The sequence below is a fragment of the Rosa chinensis genome, chromosome 4, assembly GCF_002994745.2.
Source record: "Rosa chinensis cultivar Old Blush chromosome 4, RchiOBHm-V2, whole genome shotgun sequence".
In the NCBI taxonomy this organism is placed as follows: Eukaryota; Viridiplantae; Streptophyta; class Magnoliopsida; order Rosales; family Rosaceae; genus Rosa; species Rosa chinensis.
The window spans coordinates 49,636,394-49,656,455 of record NC_037091.1 but is presented as its reverse complement, the minus strand read 5'-3'; the positions used below and the strand labels follow the sequence as shown (position 1 = coordinate 49,656,455).

At 32.8% G+C, this 20,062-nt stretch overlaps 1 protein-coding gene across 2 annotated transcripts in view; it reads right to left on the bottom strand.

The window, feature by feature from the left end:
- Positions 1-621: 621 nt before the first annotated feature.
- The window catches only part of LOC112196620 (cyclic nucleotide-gated ion channel 1), a 29,872-nt gene continuing 10,431 nt past the window's right edge, over positions 622-20,062 (bottom strand). Inside the window, exons 5-9 of one of the 2 annotated variants that reach the window (XM_040518882.1) lie at positions 19,927-20,038; positions 8,886-9,149; positions 8,175-8,789; positions 7,406-7,684; positions 622-1,564 (exon numbers count right to left, since the gene is read on the bottom strand). In XM_040518882.1, the coding sequence (XP_040374816.1) occupies positions 971-1,564; positions 7,406-7,684; positions 8,175-8,789; positions 8,886-9,149; positions 19,927-20,038 (1,864 nt within the window). In that variant the 3' untranslated portion in view covers positions 622-970. The remainder of the gene's footprint in view (positions 1,565-7,405; positions 7,685-8,174; positions 8,790-8,885; positions 9,150-19,926; positions 20,039-20,062) is intronic. The other variant, XM_024337014.2, reaches the window with a different exon arrangement.

Sequence of the window (20,062 nt, the reverse complement as noted above, 5' to 3'; positions counted from 1 at the left end):
TCCATTTACGTAGTAGTCATTGTACGACTGTACGTACCTATATATAAACCTCAGTTGATGCTGGTGTAATTTAACCGCGTACTCTTTGCGCGCGGAAAGGTTATAAGTAACCGCTCTTATAGTAAAAGAGAGCTAGAGTGGTCAATTTCTCTTAACCCTCCTGAGTGAGTTAGCACACTGACGCTGCACGATCATTCCAGTCAAGTTAGTTCTAACTTCTAAAGGTGGTACTTCATTTTCTTGCAAAAGTGAAAGGATATTCGAAGACTAGAGAATAAATTTTTTTTTTTTTTTTTTGTTGCCAAAGGAAAAGAAATTTCATTGATAAGTAGCTTAGAGTAATTACACAAGATATTCGAAGATGATTACTCCTAATTAGAAGCTTCATTCAAAAATTGGAAAACTCGAGTCTCATTCGAAAATGGCAGCAATCGTACACCAACAACTGCTATTTAGTAAAAATACATTCCCACATTTGTTGACGAACAAAATTCAATTTATACTCAAAAACTTAAATGTCCAAAATAATGACTGTTGAATTTCATTGTTGATCATGGAAAAACATGCATGTTAAGGCTGGTAAACTAAGAGCTGTTGATTTGTTCAAGATCAGGGAGCTAGAGCCACCTCTTGCGTATGTAAAGGTGAATTCATCAAGTATAGAATCAAGTGTCATATCACAAACTATTAAAGTAGCGAAAATTCTATTATACACGCATGTATGCTGTGCACACAGAGATCTGACAATCAGTGATGACAAATAAAGATTACTTATGACTTACACACTGCTAAATTCTATGTATACGTCATACATGTACGTATATATTGTAGATCGAAGTTCCTTAAATAACTGCATATGTATCATAAAAAATATGTTCACATGCAATCCGTGCGGGTAATATGAGCTACATCAATTTCCAGATATAGAATCAACAAAATGTAGGAGCCTCCAAGGTATAATCGATATCCTTCAGGGTGCAGGTGGAGGTGTTCCTGGATATCCGGATTTTGCTAAAAACTCTGTCATGTCATCACGAAATTGGAGCATGCTATTTTGAGCAAGATTCAGCAGCTGCTCACGAAGCATGTCACCTTGAACCTGGATAATCTGTTCCAGTGCTCTATGCTCAGTAGTACCAGCAGTGAACGTACCGGCACAATTGTTGAAACCCTGATCCCACTTGATTTTATTTTCAGAGACTACCTGTCTCAAGTTCTCGGCCGTGAGAGCAAATGCTTCCACTTTTTTTTGACACTTAATATCTCTGCCCCAGATCGGAGCAGGAGTAGGAGCAGAATAGGATTTGTTGGTTGATGCCCAACTTAATATGTCTTCTCCACAGAAATCACCTTTCACAATACCCCTGGTGGTCAGAGGTGAGGAACTTGTTGCAGCATCACCATGCCTGTTGGTCCATACGAATATGCCTTCTATAATAATAAGCATAAACTCAAGTCGGTCACCTGTTCGACAAAGGTAGCTATTCTCGGTGTAGACCACTGGCTTAAGATATTTGCAGATCGACATTAGCACGTCTTCATCCATATTTTCAAGTATGGGTACCTACACAATTACATTTAAGAGTTAATAAATTTATGGCAAATTTCATTTTACCTCCCTGATCTTTACACCCTAAATCATTTGTGCCCCTGCATTTTTAATTTTATCACGCGTGTCCCTGTACTTACCAATTTCAATCAATCTTGTCTAACCCTTGGCTTTTTTGCCAACTATTGTGTGATGTGTTTTGAAATTGTAGTCACATACGATATAATTTTGCATCCCACATTAGTGAATCGTCATCATACAAGGGAGTCTATTAGAACCACATCAAAATACTTGACATAAAAATAAATTATTGGACATGATTGATTAAATTGGAGAGCACATGGGTACATGTAATGAAATTAAAAGTGCAGGGTCACAACTGATTTAACATGTAAATGTTAGAGAGGTAAAATGAAATTAGCTCTTAAATTTGCATTGTTGGATAATGTTGTTAGAACTATTTTGGACATATCACATGTTTATTATAAAGATAAGAGTTTTGCTATTGGGACCTCTAAATTTACTCACTTGACTTCCTATGCTTTTTACACCTCCTATTAAATTTTCAAATACTAAATTTACTCACTAAACCTCACTCAAGTTCCTCAAATAACCTTACTCATATAATTTGCAAATAAACTATTATCTTTAAAATAAAAAACTTTAGCCATTACAATGATGTAATTATTTTTTAAATCTTAATTACATGTTTATTTCTTAATCAGACAACATAAATCTTTTATCCAATGAATAAAAATCAAGCACAAGGTATTGGGTTTCGAAAATTAATTTCTAGTCAACAAGAATGGTTTTTTGTTTTTTAACTTTTTTTTCTCTCTTTTAGATGTGAAAAAAAATATATGAAGAGCAGTCATTTTTTCTTGGTGTTCATTTTTTTCCTCTAGTTTTTGTACCTCGTGAATAATTATTCACTAGTCTTTTAGGTTTTTTTTTTAATTTCTAGCTCTTTTTTGTTTTTTGTTTTTTATTTTTTGTTTTTTGTTTTTCTTTTTTTTTTTGCAAATATAATGGATAGACTTAAAATTAGGTCATAATATGATTTCTTTTGTTCTCCCTCACCAATATGCATTCAACATGTATGATGATAGAAATTTTTATGCTACATGATCTTAATCATAGTTTTAATTCTTATTAAATATATATAAATGCTTTAATGAGTATGTAGAGAAATTAGAAAATGAAATAGATAAGGAAAATAATAAAGAATGCAATCTAACATTATTGAATTGGAAAGTCTCTAGATAAAATAAATATAATAATATTTAGTATAATTATTGTCCTTAATAGTCATTTTATAGAAGGTTATATATGTCATTTAATAAATCATAATATAGTGAGGTCAAGTGAGTAAATTTAGAGGTCTCAATAGAAACACTCTAAAGTTAAATTACAATTGACTAATAACTTAATCAAATGACGTAGGATATGAAATAATTTAACTGTTATTACTAAAAAAGATTATTCTCCAACCGGTTAAGGAAATCTTTTGAAGGAATTACCAATTGATTGTCTGATATAAACATTGAGTGATTTAAGGAGGTTGATTGGCTTATGAGTTTTATCATGGGAAGAGTCTAGGGGCCGGGTCAACCATATATATAAAGGTAGAAAATAGTCCCCTGCACTCTCTATGTACTATTGAACATTCACTATCAACGCCCCATTTATGAGGATGTTCAAACCTAGATAACTGAAAAAGGCTACTACTTAAAATTTGCTGCCTCATTAGGTATGATCTCTAGTTTTTTTGTTTATTCCTATGTAAGATATATATAGCTCATTCTAGAGAGACCTTCTTACTTTAAGAATTTGAGAATTTTTACTATTTTACACTAATATGTGACAATTCAAAGATTTGAACCTTTGATTTTTAATATTCCTATGCAAGAATTGTGTATACAAAAAATCAACTAAAATTGTGTAAATATGTAGTCTATAAAATATAATTAATATTAGTGAGAAAGCTGATCTTATTAGTGTTAGGAGTGTTAGCGTAATTTTGTTATACCTATAAATAGGCTATTGATATACTATTCACAATTAACAGAGAATATACAATGTAGCCCGTTCAGTTTTATATGCTTTCTCTCCCTTTTTCTCATCTTCTTCTTCCTTCATCTCTGGTTCAATAGCTCAGCTTTTATGGTATCAGAGCCTAGTTCTTGCTTTAACTCATGAATTTGCCCGTTCAGTTGTCATGTACTTCTTTCTGGAGCTTTCATGGAACTCTTGATACTATATATACCCCATCATGTACTTCTTTAATTTGAGTGTCAACTCATCTCGATCATTTGGTACAATCACAGAGAGTTTGGTAATTTCTTTCCGATTGGCACCTCTCTCTTTTTTGCTCTTGAGCTATTGTCTATCATGGAATCTATGAGTACTTGGTTGCTATGTCCAGTTTTCATCCGTCCATGTTGAAAGTATAGTTGAATTTTGAAGAAGAAGAATTTGTGATATTTTCAAGAAGAATTGGTGGAATCTCTTTTCTGTTGAATTAGATGAATTTCGAAGAAGAATTAGTTGTACATATTTCACGAAGAAGAATTGATTGAATGTTGAAAGAAGAATTGAATCATTTTTTTGAAGAATTATTGGATTTTGAACAAGCAGAAGACTTAGTTGTAAATATTTGTGAAAGAAGAAGTGAATTTTGAAGAAGATGAATGGATTGAATTTTGCAGAAGTAGAAGTGAATCATTTTTTTGAAGAAGAATTATTGGATTTTGAACAAGTAGAAGATTTAGTTGTAAATATTTGTGAAAGAAGAAGTGAATTTTGAAGAAGATGAATGGATTGAATTTTCAGAAGTAGAAGTGAATTATTTTTTTTGAAGAAGAATTATTGGATTTTGAACAAGTAGAAGATTTAGTTGTAAATATTTGTGAAAGAAGAAGTGAATTTTGAAGAAGATGAATGGATTGAATTTTGAAGAAGTAGATGAATTAGTTGTATATAGTTTGAACAAGAAGAATTGAATGCAGTTTGAAGAAGAAGATTTAAGTGATTGTTAAAAGAAGAAAATTTAGTTGAATAGAAGAAGTTTTTCTTTTCCTTTTTGAATGGATGGCTCTGGTTCGACAAGTATGGATACGTTCAATTGGAGGTGCATACAAATATTATTGGTCATGGTCTATATTCGGGTGGAGTTCTGCTTACATGGACATATTGGTAGATTGGGGAAGTGTTAATTAATGGTACTAGCAAATAATGATCTTCAATTTTCTTCTTTTTTGGTAAGGGGCCAGCAGCTTGTTCACTTGGTCTCTATGTGAATGCAGTAATATGGTGTTCAAATTGATGAGGCAAGGGATTGATGAGTGGTTTTGATGATTGCAGCTACTAGTCATATGAGTAGAACGGGTATGCATGGGCTATATTGCATGGCTGCTATCTCTTGTCTTTGCTGGTGGTGGTTCAACAAGTGATTTTCATGGATTCAATTATGTGATACAAAACTTGTGTAGTTTGATGTAATACTATGGTGATATATCAGCTTGATAAGGATGAGATATCTGTTTTGGGCTAACAAGTATTTCACTTTGATGATACTAAGTATTCTTGAAGTAGACCAGATTTTCACATGTTCTAAATAGCTTAAGAGTTTGATACCATTGGGGTTGGACTTTATGCATTGTAGCAACAGGGTATAAAGTAATCTGACAGTAGCATGTGCAGTTGAGAAGAAATCTGTTTCACAGTGCCACAATGGCATAATGTTGGGCTCTTTCTCTCTTTTTTTGGTGAAAAAAAGTTTAGGTAAGAGGGAGACTTCCCTACACTACCAGGGCCAGGGAAAACCTACGACCTCAACCCAACAGGACTTACGAAACTGGCCAGTGTCTCAGCCCAGCCCATTGGTATGGAATTATACAGGACATTTTCTAGATTGCCCACCAAATGAGAGATTGTTGGTAGCGGGGATCGAACTTGTGGGTTTACACCTCAAGTCCGCCCTGCCAACTAAAATGTTGGGCTCTTTCTTCCAGTGAAGTTTTGACAAGACTTTGTCTGACCACTTATTGTCTATCTCCTACTCTCAGTGACTGCTACAGGCGTATGATGGTAATTAAGGGAAATAGTATGGTAGCAGCTCTTGCACTCTAGAATTTGAACTGAGAATGAAAGCTCCATCAATTATTTACATTGAAGAACTGTGGGTTAAATTGAAGATGCACCAATTCTACCATTTTTCAGTGTTCAAGAAGCACATCAGTTGAAGATTTTCTGTGGGGGTTTTCTTTTCAAATTAGATCCAACCATCTGCTTGTACCCAAGCCTATGGTTGAGGGGGGGGGGGGGGGGGGGGGGGTGTGTGGTTTAGGAATATGAAGGGTGTTAGTGTAATTTTGTTATGCCTATAAATAGGATGTTGATATGTTGTTCACAATTAACAGAGAATATGCAATGTAGCTCTTTCAGTTTTATAAGCTTTCTCTCGCCATTTCTCTCCCTTTTTCTCATCTTCTTCTGCCTTCGTCTCTGGTTCAATAGCTTAGCTTTCAATTAGTATATTATGGTTTCAAGTAAGCATTTACTTTCTAGTATGTCACCACCTCTGTAAAGCTAATAGAGTAGCCAAAAGTGCACTCTTCGCTAATTGGTGCATGGTAGAATACATACTTTTTGTTGAAACTCTTGTTATTATCTCGAGTAGTTCTCTATATGCTTATTGTAATTTGGGGTTCAGGTTTCATGTCCCCCCATGTATTCTGTAGTTTCATTAATGATCAAGGCTTAAGGGCAGCCATACTAGCCCTCTTTAAAAAAAAAAGAAATATATATATATATATATATATTTAATTAAAACAAACATTGTGCTAATCAAATGGTTAAACATTTTTCGATTTGGCTAATTTTTTGTATGATTCATATGTGTGTGTAACTAGATAATGAATGGGTTAATTTAGATTATTAAACTACATGCTAAAAGTAAAAGCATCCTCACATTTGAATTTTAAGGAGGTTATCTCTACATGCTCCATACATATATATACATGGCCCTTCTAGTAAGGGATCCCTTTTTTTGGCAATTTTAAATTATCGCTCATTAGACCCACTTTTTGTTTACATAGTCATATCTTAATCGTTCGGTTTTTAGGTATATATGAGTAGATCATCTCTCCAAATTTTCAGCCAAATTGATAATCATTAAGGCATTTATAACTGTGATTTACAATTATGAACATGAAAGGTTTAGGTTAGACAGATTCGGTTCATCCATTGATTTAATCTAGTTCGATACCTTAACGATCATCAATTTGGTTGAAAATTTGCAGAAATGATCTATACATTAGGACCTAAAAACTGAACGGTTGAGATGCCGAAATGCCATCGAAAAGTGAGTCCCACAAGAAATCCCTTAAAATGATAAAAAAAAAAAAAGAATCTCTCACTAAAAGGGCCCTATATATATATAAATATATATATATATATATATATATATGATTCATTGATATTGTTTATATTACTATAAATGATCCTGTGCTTGTACATGATTCTGTATAACAAATATTGGATTCTCAGTAGTACCTACGTGTGGAGAGTGTGTCATCGGAGAGAGTTACAACTTCGGGTTTTTAAGTTTTAACGTGCGTATTTTTTTTTTGACTGAATGACTTTGCTTTCAACAATCTAATTAAACTTATGCAAGGCTTGAAATTAAAAGCTTCTTCAATTAACTGGTCAAGAAAAATATATACTATATGTAGCATATATCGCTGAGGTTCAGTGAATTGTTTTTTTTTACTTGTCAGCCACTCATGTCTCATGCATGTTTAACAAGGAACGACAAAAAAAAAACATGATTTATAGAGAATGTTGAGGACGTACTCTCTTTAGTGTATTCATGCAGAGGTGCTTCTTTATCGATATACGGAGATGTTCTGGAAGATCAGTAGAGAGTAGCCACTTCACATCGACATCAGCATCCATGTCTATTTTCACTACGTTACCTACTTCCATGTTCGTCATGATTTCAGTCTTCAGGTTCTCAGGGAAATTTCTCGACACTACCCAATCAAGTATAGCTTTCTTTTTGAACATGATATTCCTCTTCTCTCTTAACTTCTCATCCTTAATTGTCTCCGTAGTTCCCGACCGGTTATCCATCTGTTTCAACAAGAAAGAAGAAGCAGCAGCTTATCAGTTCATCAAATACGACAAGCCGGTTTATTAATATTGTATGCGTTCTCTAATATATGTTTCATCTGGATCATTAGGCCGTACGTGTAATATCATTGAAATTCCACATGTTTTAGAGCTGAGAATACTTAGATATTTGTTCGGTTCAAATAGTTGAATCCAATTTCAAAACCTGATAAAGGTTGAGTTCCAATCCACACTTAAGGAAATGGAATTGTTAAGTGGATAAAGAAAGATGAAAATGAATATATGAAAGATTCAAAATTTCCAAGTAAAGGAAAATAATGTTTCTATTTTGAACAAGAAAAATATAAATTTTTATACGGGCCAGCAAACTTTAAAATTAATGACAAGATTTGTTGTCACACATGTAAGTAGAATGTATGACAAACATCTCTATATTATATAGTTTTTTTATTTTGATATTAAAAAGAATTCATAACTTATGTTTAATCACCTGGTTTAGTTTCCTCTGAATTTCTTTTTCGGAATCCGTCAAGTTCGACTGAGGAGTACTAGAGTTCTGATCCCACCGTCTCTTTCTCCAGTAGTCTACGACATTCTTCAAGTTGATAGAGTTCTGATCCCGCTGTCCCTTTCTCCAGCAGTCTACGACAATATTCTTCAAGTTGTTATTTTTCATGGAGGAATTAATGTCGAAATCGACATCGACATTTTCAATGTCTGAGTGTGGCTCGATCGTGCGATCAGTGTTGACATTTTCAATTTTTGAGTCTGGCTTGAGCGTGAGAACAAGGGCTTCTACTTGTGTAAGGCATTGGACATCTTGCTTGGATGTTAGAGTAGGGCATTCCTCTGTTTTTTCCCACTCCAGAAGTTTTTCTCCATAACAATCACCTTTCTGGAGAATGCGTGGCTCAGTATTCATTGATGAGGAGGTTGCTACTTCTTCAGCATTGCTACATATAAGTGTGCCTTTTATGATGATGATCATTGTATCAAAAGAGTGTCCTTTCCTGAAAACGTAGCTATTCTTGTCGTAAATTTGTGGCTTGGTATAGGCGCACATCATTCTCAAAGCAACTTGAGACATATTGTGCAGCATGGGTACCTAGAACACATATGATTCTTATTATCTTATATAATTTTATACGCAGTCCTGGCTACTTTCATCGAGAAAAGAGTGCTTGTTGAGGAACATACGTACTTTGTTTAGGGCATTTATGCAGAGACACTCCCTGAAAGATTCAATCAACCACGAGGGAGTACGAGAGAGGAGAAAATTTATATCTACATCAACATAGAGGTGTTTTTCCACTACGTTATGTTCTTTTAGGTGTCCCGTGATTTCCACCTTCATATCCTCAGGGGGACCACAGTCCGACATCCACGTATCAATATATTGATATTTTGTCTTGATCATCTCCTCCTCAATCAACAGCGATTTTTGAGTTTCCATCTGTATATATGTCTGTCTCGACAGGAAAATAGAAGACACAGAGATAGAGAAATAAATAAATAACATACAAGACCTTATTGTCCTTATAACATATCTTTATTAAGCATATAAACAAAATTTAGAGGCAATGCGTGTATATATCTACGTATATAGGTGCATGCATGGGAAATGATGCACGTAAACTTATACAATACAGTTTGTCAGCAAAAGTAGATAAGAAACAGACCTTACAGTCCTTATAACATATTTACACTATTGTTAGGAGAAGAGATTTTGATATCTAAAACTGAATATTTTTACCAATTTAACCTTTATATATTAAAAAATTATGAACTATAATTAATCAATAGGGATAATATAGTAAATTGTAAAATAAAAGAATAAAAATTTAATAAAAAAATAGAAAATGTGGTAGTTGTACAAGAAGCTTTCCCACTACTTTTATTAACTTCTCTACACATAGTGGGTGGGCCATGCTAGTCTTTATTAAGCAAACAGATTTAGAGGTAATTTTTTCATAACCCCGATAATAATTCCCATGGTCTTATAAAGACAAACAAAAAATTAAAAATTAAAACCCACGTTAAGGCAGTTTTCTTCTTCCTGCCTAATTTTCCATGAAGACTGACATCAGTTTACATTTGATGAATTGATGTTGCACGAAACCAAAAGCCGTAGAGAGTCAACTGTTTCTGATCCTAAAGTTATATCTAGAGATAATGTCTTAGCTTGAGGTTTGCAAGAGACGCACTATAGTAATAAACAATTCAGAAAGTAACTGAATTATACGGTCGGCTTCCCAGTGAGGGGATTTTGATATGGGATTACTCCGTTTGTATAACTTCTCTCCATTTCTTTGTTAATATCTCCCTCGGTTCGTTTTAATTTCATTGAATTTTTTTCTCCGACTATCAAAATACTAGCTTTAAGTTTAATACAACCAAAAAAAAAAGTACAGATAAATTATCAAGTTGTTTGCGGTCTATTTTAATAACTTTTACATTTATTAAACTAGTTTTATTGATTAAAGGGCAATTTTGGTATTTTGGGATTTGGTGAAATGTGGAGGCTTGGGCGCTTGGCTTTATAGTGCGAATAATGTTAGATGGAGGATAGGGATGGCAATGGGGAGGGTAGGGTTAGGGGATTAAATTACCATCTCCATACCCGACTTCATTCTTCATCCACATACCCTCCCCAATCCCCGTAATAAGATACTGGGGATTCCCCGTCCCCGTCTTCATTGGGGATTAGGTCCCCATACCCGCCCAATCCCCATTAACAATATTACCAATTTATTATATAAAAATTTATACAAACAATTATGGATTGTAAAATATGAAGTTAAAATTGAACATCAAAATAAAATAAATTTCTTATTTCAATCAAGGAAAATTAACATGTTGATAAAAATCTTTTATTAAAAGAATCTTCCTTTTTTTTTAACATATTTATTAACAGAATTTAAATATTGACAAAAAGATGAAGTTTACATAAATATTTATTTATAAATAATATCAAAATATATATATATATATATATATAAAATAAATCAACAAATATATATATATATATATATATATCTGTATTTCGAATAATTCTTATTGGGTGGGTATGGGGATGGGGATCAAAATATCATCCCCGCCCAGTACCCGATTTCAGAATTCGAAACTGAGGATCCCCATTTCCATTACCTGATTTTCCCCGAATTTCTCCCCATTAGGGTCGAATACCCTATGGGTACCCTACCCGATGGGAATTTTTGCCATCCCTAATGAAGGAGGTACCTACCTTTCTCATTTAACCTTCCTCACTTATCAAATGCCACGTGTATTTTGAAAACACTTAAATCTATGACTTAATGTTTTACAAACCCAACATGTTTTTTTTTTTTTTTGCAGAATTTGCCCTAATTAAAGCTAAAACATTGTTTTTTCTTTCTGTTTTCTATTAGAAAAAATTCTCCTAACCTCTTATTGTGTTGAATGATTTCATCGTCTTCCAGTCTTCCTCTTTCCCCTGGTTTTTTTTTTTTTTTGTTCATTTCAAACCCAGAATTCCAAATCATCATACCACATGATTGAGGAAGAGATAGTTGATAAATAATAAACCAAACTCTCTTTATTATCCATATTAAATCGGTAATTCAATACAAACTAAAAGGCTTAACAATAATGAACTAGCTAGAGTCAAAAATGAGGATTTTTGGGTTTCAGGTTGCAACTCTTTTTTTTTCCTTTTCATTCTCAAAGTTTGGTTACTGGGTTATGAAATTTGTGAGGCAAAACTAAAAGTTGTTTAGATTGAATTATTTAGGAATTAGACTAACTTAGTGATAATGAACTGATCTCTAGAAAACCTCAAAAATTGCAGTTTTCCTTTTCTTTTTTTTTGCCTTGAGAAAAGTCTAATCCATGAAGAACCAAGTGGGTTATCTCCATAAACAAGCTAGAACATCAATATGAATTTTAGATTCAATTAGCAGATTGGCGTAGAGATTATCATAAATATGTCTAGTTAATTTAAGGACAAAATACTGTTTACTCTCTATACTTAAAAGATTTCGACGTTTCAGTCCCTGACGTTTCAATTTCACCTAAAAAGTACCTGAACTTTCTAATTTCACCCAATTGATCCTTGCCGTTAACTTTCTGTTAAAAAATCTGTTATCTTGCTGACGTGGCACTCCTTCAATAGTAAAATGACTATTTTACCCTTACTGACCCAATTTTTTTTTTTTGTTCTTATTTTTTTATATTCTCTTTTCTCTGTTTTTTCTTTTTTAACTCTCTTTTCTCTATTTTTAAATTTGTTCTTTTTTTAATGCTCTTTTTTTTTTTAACTCTTTTTTCTCTATTTTTTAATTTGTTCTCTTTTTTTTTCTCTCTTTTCTCTTTTTTTTTTTTTAACTCTCTTTTCTCTCTTTTTTTTAAACTCTCTTTTCTCTTTTTTTTTTATTTGTTCTCTTTTTTTCCTACTTTTTCTTTTAATTTTTTTTTTTTTAACTGTTTTCCTCTTTTTTTATTTGTTCTCTCTTTCTTTTTTCTTTTTTTATATTTCTTTCTGTTTACCTCTTCCTCCTCTCTGCTCTTCGGCCCTATTTTCCTCCTTCCTGATCGCAGCTCCAGTTTTCGGCCACGCCTGGAAGCCGGAATGGTCGGGTTCTTTTCCCTTCAGATTCCGGCCCCTTCGTGGTGTCGGAGCTATATCAGAAGCTTTCTCTCGACGTCGATAACATTTCTTTGGTGTTGGTTTGCTGAGATGATGAGCCCCTTAGTGGATTTATTTGATTTGATTTGGGTGTGCTCCGATTTGGTTTGGAACCTTTGTATGGAGAGGGGTGATTAGGAGAGGTGGGGATGCTTGCTAGCATGACAGGGATGTTGGATGGATGCTGGAATGGCCAGCACTTACTTGGAGTGGCGGGCACGCCAACGGTGATTAGGAGAGGTGGTGATACTCGCTGAAAACTGGAGCTGCGATCAGGGAGGAGGAAAAGAAGGCCGAAGAGCAGAGAGGAGGAAGAGGTAAACAGAAAAGAGAAAGAAATAAAAAATTAAAAAAAAAAAAACAAAAGAGAGAGAACAAATAAAAAAAAAGAGGAAAAAAAAAGAGAGAGAAAAAAGAGTTAAAGAAAAGAGTAGGAAAAAAAAAGAACAAATAAAAAAAAAAGAGAAAAGAGGGTTAAAAAGAGAGAGAGAGAACAAATTTAAAAAAAGATAGTTAAAAAAAAAGAGTAGGAAAAAAAAGAGAACAAATTAAAAAATAGAGAAAAAGAGTTATAAAAAAAGAGAGTTAAAAAATAAAAAGAGTTGGAATAAAAAGAACAAATTAAAAAAATAGAGAAAAGAGAGTTAAAAAAGAGAAAAGAGAATAAAAAATAAGAACAAATTTTTTTTTCGTCAGTAAGGGTAAAATAGTCATTTTACTGTTGAAGGAGTGCCACGTCAGCAAGATAACTGATTTTGTAACGGAAAATTGACGGCAATGACCAATTGGGTGAAATTGGAAAGTTCAGGGACTTTTTAGGTGAAATTGAAACGTCGAAACCCTATAAGTATAGGGAGTAAACAGTATTTTGTCCTTAATTTAAAGTTTAAAAAAAAAGAAAAAAAAGTTTAAACTTGAGAAAAAATAAGAAAAGGAGAAGGAATCGTTTAGCAGAGAGATAAGAAGTAGAAGTAGAAGAGACGTTCGGGAGGGGGGAGAGAGAGAGAGAGAGAGAGAGAGAGAGAGAGAGTTGAAATCTCTACTACTATAAATGGAGGCCCTCTTTTGCTGTCAAAGGGCTTCACCAAATTTTGAAGGATTTGGTGTCAAAGCTTCACCAAATTATTGAACTTCCTATAATGTCCATGATAATCTTGATAGGTATAAAAACTAACTGATTTAAGAAAACATATAGAGGGGATAATGTGGTAAATTAACTAAAAAGGAAGTGAAAATATAGGATGTGTGTGCAACGAAGAGAACCGTTCGGTGAAAAAAGAAGAAGAAACTGCCCATGGCGCACGATCTCAAAGAGAAGCGAATTGTGTCAACATGGGACTGTGGGAGTGTAGATATGGCCTCACTACTATTCACCCAATCACCCGTATCTCAGTTTACAGTTAATACAAATGGAGAAACATGACCCAGAACAGAAGAAAATTAGCAACATTAAACCAAAGAGAGATATCAAAATCGGTACAGAGTTTAAAGATTTTACCTAACGGAGGAACCTAACTAATTGTTATCTGGTAATTGTGTAGTATCTTTTTCCTTTGATTTGGATTTCCTTGCTGATTGATTTTTGTTTTGTTTCCTATGGTTTTCTTTCAACTTTCTTAGGTATGTTGAATATATGAGTAATTTCTGAATAACGTGGAAGTTGGTGTCTTGCTATTATTGATTCCAGGTATGTTTAGGTTTCCTCTATTGTTTTTGTATTCAAGTAATCTTTTGGTAACCCATTTGAGTGGGAAGCAGGCTTCTATCTCTCTTGGCTTAGCACTGGAAGATTTGGAGTTAAGGGTATTCAGTTGCAAGAAGGTAAGCTTTTATTGATTTCACATTTTGCTGTAAAAGGTAGTTTTTGTTCTTTATGAATGATTTAGTTTCATGTTGTTTACATGGTACACGAGTATCACTGTCCTCGCATCTTTGTTTTAATTTCTTCCATTCTTCACAGAGTACTCCATACCGTATTAGCTTTTCGTGGCTAGCTTAACTAAGAATTGATTGGCTAGTGTATGGATAGTCTCTTGAGTTCTAACTTCTTAGCTGCTTCAATATTGAAATTTTGGTTTGCTTTGTTTCTGAACTTCATAGAACTTAGTTTTCTTCCTTTGTTTTTGTTGTTGAAAGTTTATTAACTGCTGGGGTTGAATATGGCTTATAGGCTTAGGGTTGAGATTTCAGTCTATTCCTCAGTTAAGATGTTCTTCATTAGCTTGCAGATTAATTACTTGGATGTAGATTTTGTTTTATGAGGTGATACGACAAAAATATTAAGAATGGATGAAATTTCAACAAGTGTGTCAAGCTCTGCTGCATTTAGAACTGCAAGGAAACCTCATTTGTGTTTAACATGTTTATCATATCTTCTTCCTTTGATATTCAATTAACTCCCCTGTCATTTGATTTGGACATTACTCTACCTATGGTTTTTTTTTTTTTTTTCCTACAAAACTAAATACATACGGTATTATTTTTTTCGCACGCTATTTGCTCTTTGGAAAACTTTTGAGGTTTGGTTTTCAAAAGATTTTAGAGTTTCCCACCTAATTGATTTTTTCCTGTGGTTTTCTTTAAATCTTGTAGGTATCTGAGTAATTATGGTTCCATGTAACCCCTCTGTTCTTCTCCATTGGACTAAATTTGGTTTCCCAAATACCTGTGGTTTTTTTTTTTTTTCAATTGGTCTCAATTCCTGAACAATTTGAACAAATCCTGACCCATCTTAGCTTAGTCTTTCCCTTCTTATGTCACTGTTTGGTTGAGCTTTTACATTATACTGTTTGGTTTAGTATGCAATTGATTTGCTATGAATGGGAATGGGAGAAAATGATTTGGATTAATTTCATGATTTTCATCGTCTGTATTTGCAGGGGTCCATTCACTTGCAATTGTCATGACTGAAACAGAAAGAGAAAGACTTGAGCGATACAAAGGTAAGGGCGTAAGGCATGCTTATGCAGATTGTAGATTAAAGTTTGAGTCCTGCAATCGAAAGTATAACGTTTTTTTTTTTTTTTTCCTCAGGTCTTGAAGATCTGGAATTTATATAAGGGGTTCAAACCTGGTGAATGGACAATATATATCACTGCAAGAAAGAGATTGTTTAGTAATTGATTTGGGTTTGCTTACTGAATGATTTTGATTCCACGTGTAGCAATCGATCCATCGCAATATGCAGAAGAAAAAAACAAGGTTATCTGATGAATGTGTATGTAATTGCTTAGTGTTGCTGATTTGAATCTTTTTTTTTTTTGGCTTATTGAATTGTATTTTTAAGCTGTGGGAGGGGAGAAACATGAGTTCTCTTCATGTCCTTAATATTCAATATCCATTGTTCACAATATCTGGGTTCGCTGTTCATGACAGTTTATTGGTTCGAGCATCAATGAAAATTCAATGTCCTTCAACGAAAAAAAAAAAGAAAAAAGAAAAAAAAAAAAACCGAATTTGAACGGTATATTCCTTTGCTTCCTCAAATTCTGCAAGTAGTAATTTGCCTTGGCTAGCACCTAATTTGGCTTAATTCTTTACTTCCTAATTGTTCTTTTTACTATTTAGTAAGTAATCCAGATATAAAGGTTTTGGCTCTTGTTCTTGGTTTTCAAAGAGCTTTTGCTTATTACGATGCTGTAGGGAAGGAACAAAGAATTTGAAAACCAAAAAAGAAAAAAAGAAAAAAAAAAAGAAGAAGCATAAACTGATAAACTTGCTCCCTTCTTTTCATTTTGAGTCTGTTCTTTTATTTATCTTGGCTCAAATAGTTTTTTTCCCCCTCTCAAATAGCAATTAGTGTTCGATTCAGTTGAACAATCATTTTCAGATACTGTAGTGTCTTTTATGACAATCCCTGTCAGATGCCATAGTGTTTCAATTGGTGATTCCAATTTTTCCTTCTCTCTTATTCTCAATAGCAGCTTCACAAATTTAGAGAAGATTGATAGTTTGGTCATAGATTTTCCTTTTCCATATTCATGGTCTATCTAGCTAAGGATTTGTCCCAATCAAGTTCTCTAAGAAAAGCTTTAGAGTCCTCTTTTCTTTTCTTTCTTTTTTGGTATTTTTTGGGGACCATGGCATTACTGTAATGCTTAGGTTTTACTGCAGCCGCGCAATGAATGTGGACGTTGTGCCACAGGTTTGGTTCTATTCTTTGAAGAAATTACATTATTTGTGTCGTATATATACTGTATATTTAGTACAAATTGTCTCTTTGGAATTCTGTTAATAGATTTGTTAGCATACTACCTATTGTATTTGTCAAGATATGGTTTGGAACCATTTAATATCATATTTTTATGATCAACTCAACGAGCCTTCTTGCTTTCTTCACATACCCGTTCTTCACTTTCAAACACAAAAAAGACTGTTAGTGTGTTTTTTTTACTCTTTAACACTCTTTGTTAGACCAACTCTTTATACAATACCATTTTCTTTTTTGGTGAAGGACAATGACACTTTTTAGACTAGCAAGAAACATGAGACAATTGCATTCTTTATGTCATCCTCAGTTGGTAATGTGCGCACAGTAATGGCAACGCTATTAAGCCTGGAATATTCCTTCCCAAGGGAAAAGGTTTTAAGCAGTTATTAGAGATGGGAACTAGAGAAAGCCTCGCCCCTCAACTTGCTACTGCCTAAACTGTTAAAGCAATGTAGTTAAACTTATAAGATATTTATGCTCTTTGTGGCATGGCAATCAATTGTATCCTTTTTATTTTGTTACTTATGTACGTAAATGAAATATTTTTTCTCTTTTTGGTTGCATAATACTTGATATGAATGCAAAGATTTGTGCAACTTATGTATTACCATTAACATACAAAATAGGATAAGTTTTTCCAACTTACTATTAATTTTTTTTTTCCTTATGACAAATTTGAAATAAAAAAACGAAGGCCAGAGAGACGAATTTAACAAGTACAACTCAAAATCGGAAACAATAATACGCATGCTCAAGCTCAATCCTTCCACATGAGCATAAAAAAATGAAGGCCAGAGACGAATTTAACAAGTACAACTCAAAATCAGAAACAATAATACGCACGCTCAAGGACAGACAATGTCAAATGTTGGTATTTACCTTCCTAATCATGTGTTTAGTCATGGACAATTGTACGTGGCTTTATAAGGAGTTGTTTCAGAGGCTACCACCAATGTTTTGGTCAAGAAAGGCTCATTCAAAGGCGAGGAAGGGGTGTTCACAATAAATATTGTGTATAAAGAGATTTTGCTTCCTTCCAATTAATGTGATCTTATAAGGTACCTATATATGATGCTATTTTAATTTCTAAAGGTTACTTTATTGAGCTAACAATACTCCCTATTTAATCCATCTACATATTTCAGGACACCATGGGTATGCTAATCTTATTGGCCGCGAGAAAGACACATTTTCAAAGCAAGAGGTAGAGAACCAAAGATCGATGGATAAGCTATGCTGCAGCCAGTCTTCATGTTTGGGTGAAGATAGTATTGTCTACCTTAATTTTAATTTCATACTCATCACTATATGAGTCAGCTTAGTTTCTTTTATTGTACCAATATTACATTTGTATTCTAAGTTCATATGTAGGATTAATAGCGTTGTGTCTCTTCTTCCATGTTATATCTTCTAGAGAAGGTTAAGGTTTTTATGTCCCCCCTTCCCAGCTAAGTGTACTATTTCTTTTCATCATCAATAAAGTTTCCCTCGCACCGTCGAGGTTTCTCTAAATAAATTATGAAAACACAACCTCAAGATAGTTATCAAAACATTTGTAAATAAATAGCACCCTATTAATATTTAGACAAAATATTAATCATAAAACAAAATAAACCCATGCGCGAGCGCGGCCCTTCCACACACGCTTGGGTTGTGCAGGAAGGCTAGTTAATAATAATTAAAATATATTTTGTTTTAATTAGGGGAAAATTTGGTAAAAAGTATGTTGGATTTTCAAAATAAGTTTTTCTATTGGAACCTTTAAATTCACTCATTTGACCTCCTATGTTTTTTACACTTCCTATCAAGTTTTCAAATACTAAATTTATTCACTCAACCTCACTAAAGTTCCTCAAATAATCTCACTCATATAATTTGCAAACAAAGTATTACCTTTAAAATAAAAAAAACTTAGTCATTTCAATGATTTAATTACTCTATAAATCTTAATTACATATATATTCCTTAATCAGACAAATAAATATCTTTTTCAATAAAAAAAATCAAACACAAGGTATTGAGTTTTAAAAATTAATTTCCAATTAACAAGAAAATAACATGAACTATTTTTTTTTCCATTTTAGTTGTGCAAATAAAAAAATTGAAGATTAGTAATTTTTTTTTAATGTTTATTTTATTTTCTCTATTTTATGTACCTCATGATTAATTATTTAAATATTTTTTTAGTTTTTTTTAATTGCTAGCTCTTTTTTTTTTTTTGCAAATATGATAGATAGACTTAGATTTAGGTCATAATATGATTTATTTTGTTTTCCCTCATCAATATGCAGTCAACATGCATATCATACATTTTTATGTCACATACTCACATGATGTTAATCATAGTTTTAATTTCTATTAAATATATATATTTTAATGAGTATGTATGAAATTGAAAAACGAAAATAGATAAGGAAAATAATAAAGCATGCAATCTAATATTATTGAATTGGAAAGTGTAGAGAAGATCAATATAATATTTTTTTGGTATAATTATTGTCCTTAATAGTCATTTTATAGTAGGTTATATATGTCATTTAATAATTCATAATAGAGTGAGGTCAAGTGAGCATATTTGGAGGTCCTAATATAAACACTCTTCCAAAATACATGTGGCAGTTGATGAGTTGGGAATGTTGGAAGGAAAAGGTAAATGGGGAAGGTAGCTAGCATTTCTCATATATGTTGTATATTGTTGGTCTTATTAATGATAATTACTTAATGGAGGCAAGTTTATTAAAACGAGACCTAAAAAAATTATAATTTATTACAATGTGAAGTTTATTTCTATTTATAACCGGCTAAGTTGGGACATGAATTTTGTATGACTAAATGGAGGTTATTCCTATATACAATATCAATATATGGAGATTTTACTGTAAGAGCAACTCAAACAGATTCCACATATTTAGGAAGAAAAAAAAAACTTTTTTGCTCCAACATATTCTTTATAACTATCCATATTTTAGGGATAGTGAAGAAAAAAAATTTTCTCTAAGTTTATAGCAATTTCTAAAATTTTAAGATTTTACTGTAAGAGCAACTCAAACAGATTCCACATATTTAGGAAGAAAAAAAAAAACTTTTTTGCTCCATATTCTTTATAACTATCCATATTTTAGGGATAGTGAATAAAAAAAAATTTCTCTAAGTTTACAGCAATTTCTAAAATTTTAAAGAACAATTATAAAAATTTTAGAGATTACTGAAAAATAGGAAATCTGTTAGAAGAAAAATTATGAAAAGCTTTGACTCTTGCTTTCTTATAATACAAAAATTATAGAAAAACTATTGCAGTTGCTCTAAGGCCCACATAATCTAGACCTTAAATATATAAATAATCATGTTTCTTAGTAATTAAAGACGTACCTGCACATTTCCGAGAAGATACATAAATAGTAGCAAGCCAATAGCACAAATAAGGATTGCAAAACAGCTTTCCCATATGTAGCCACTTGATTCCAGATTCGTCCCAAAATTACTGCAAAATTTAACAAGCTAATGA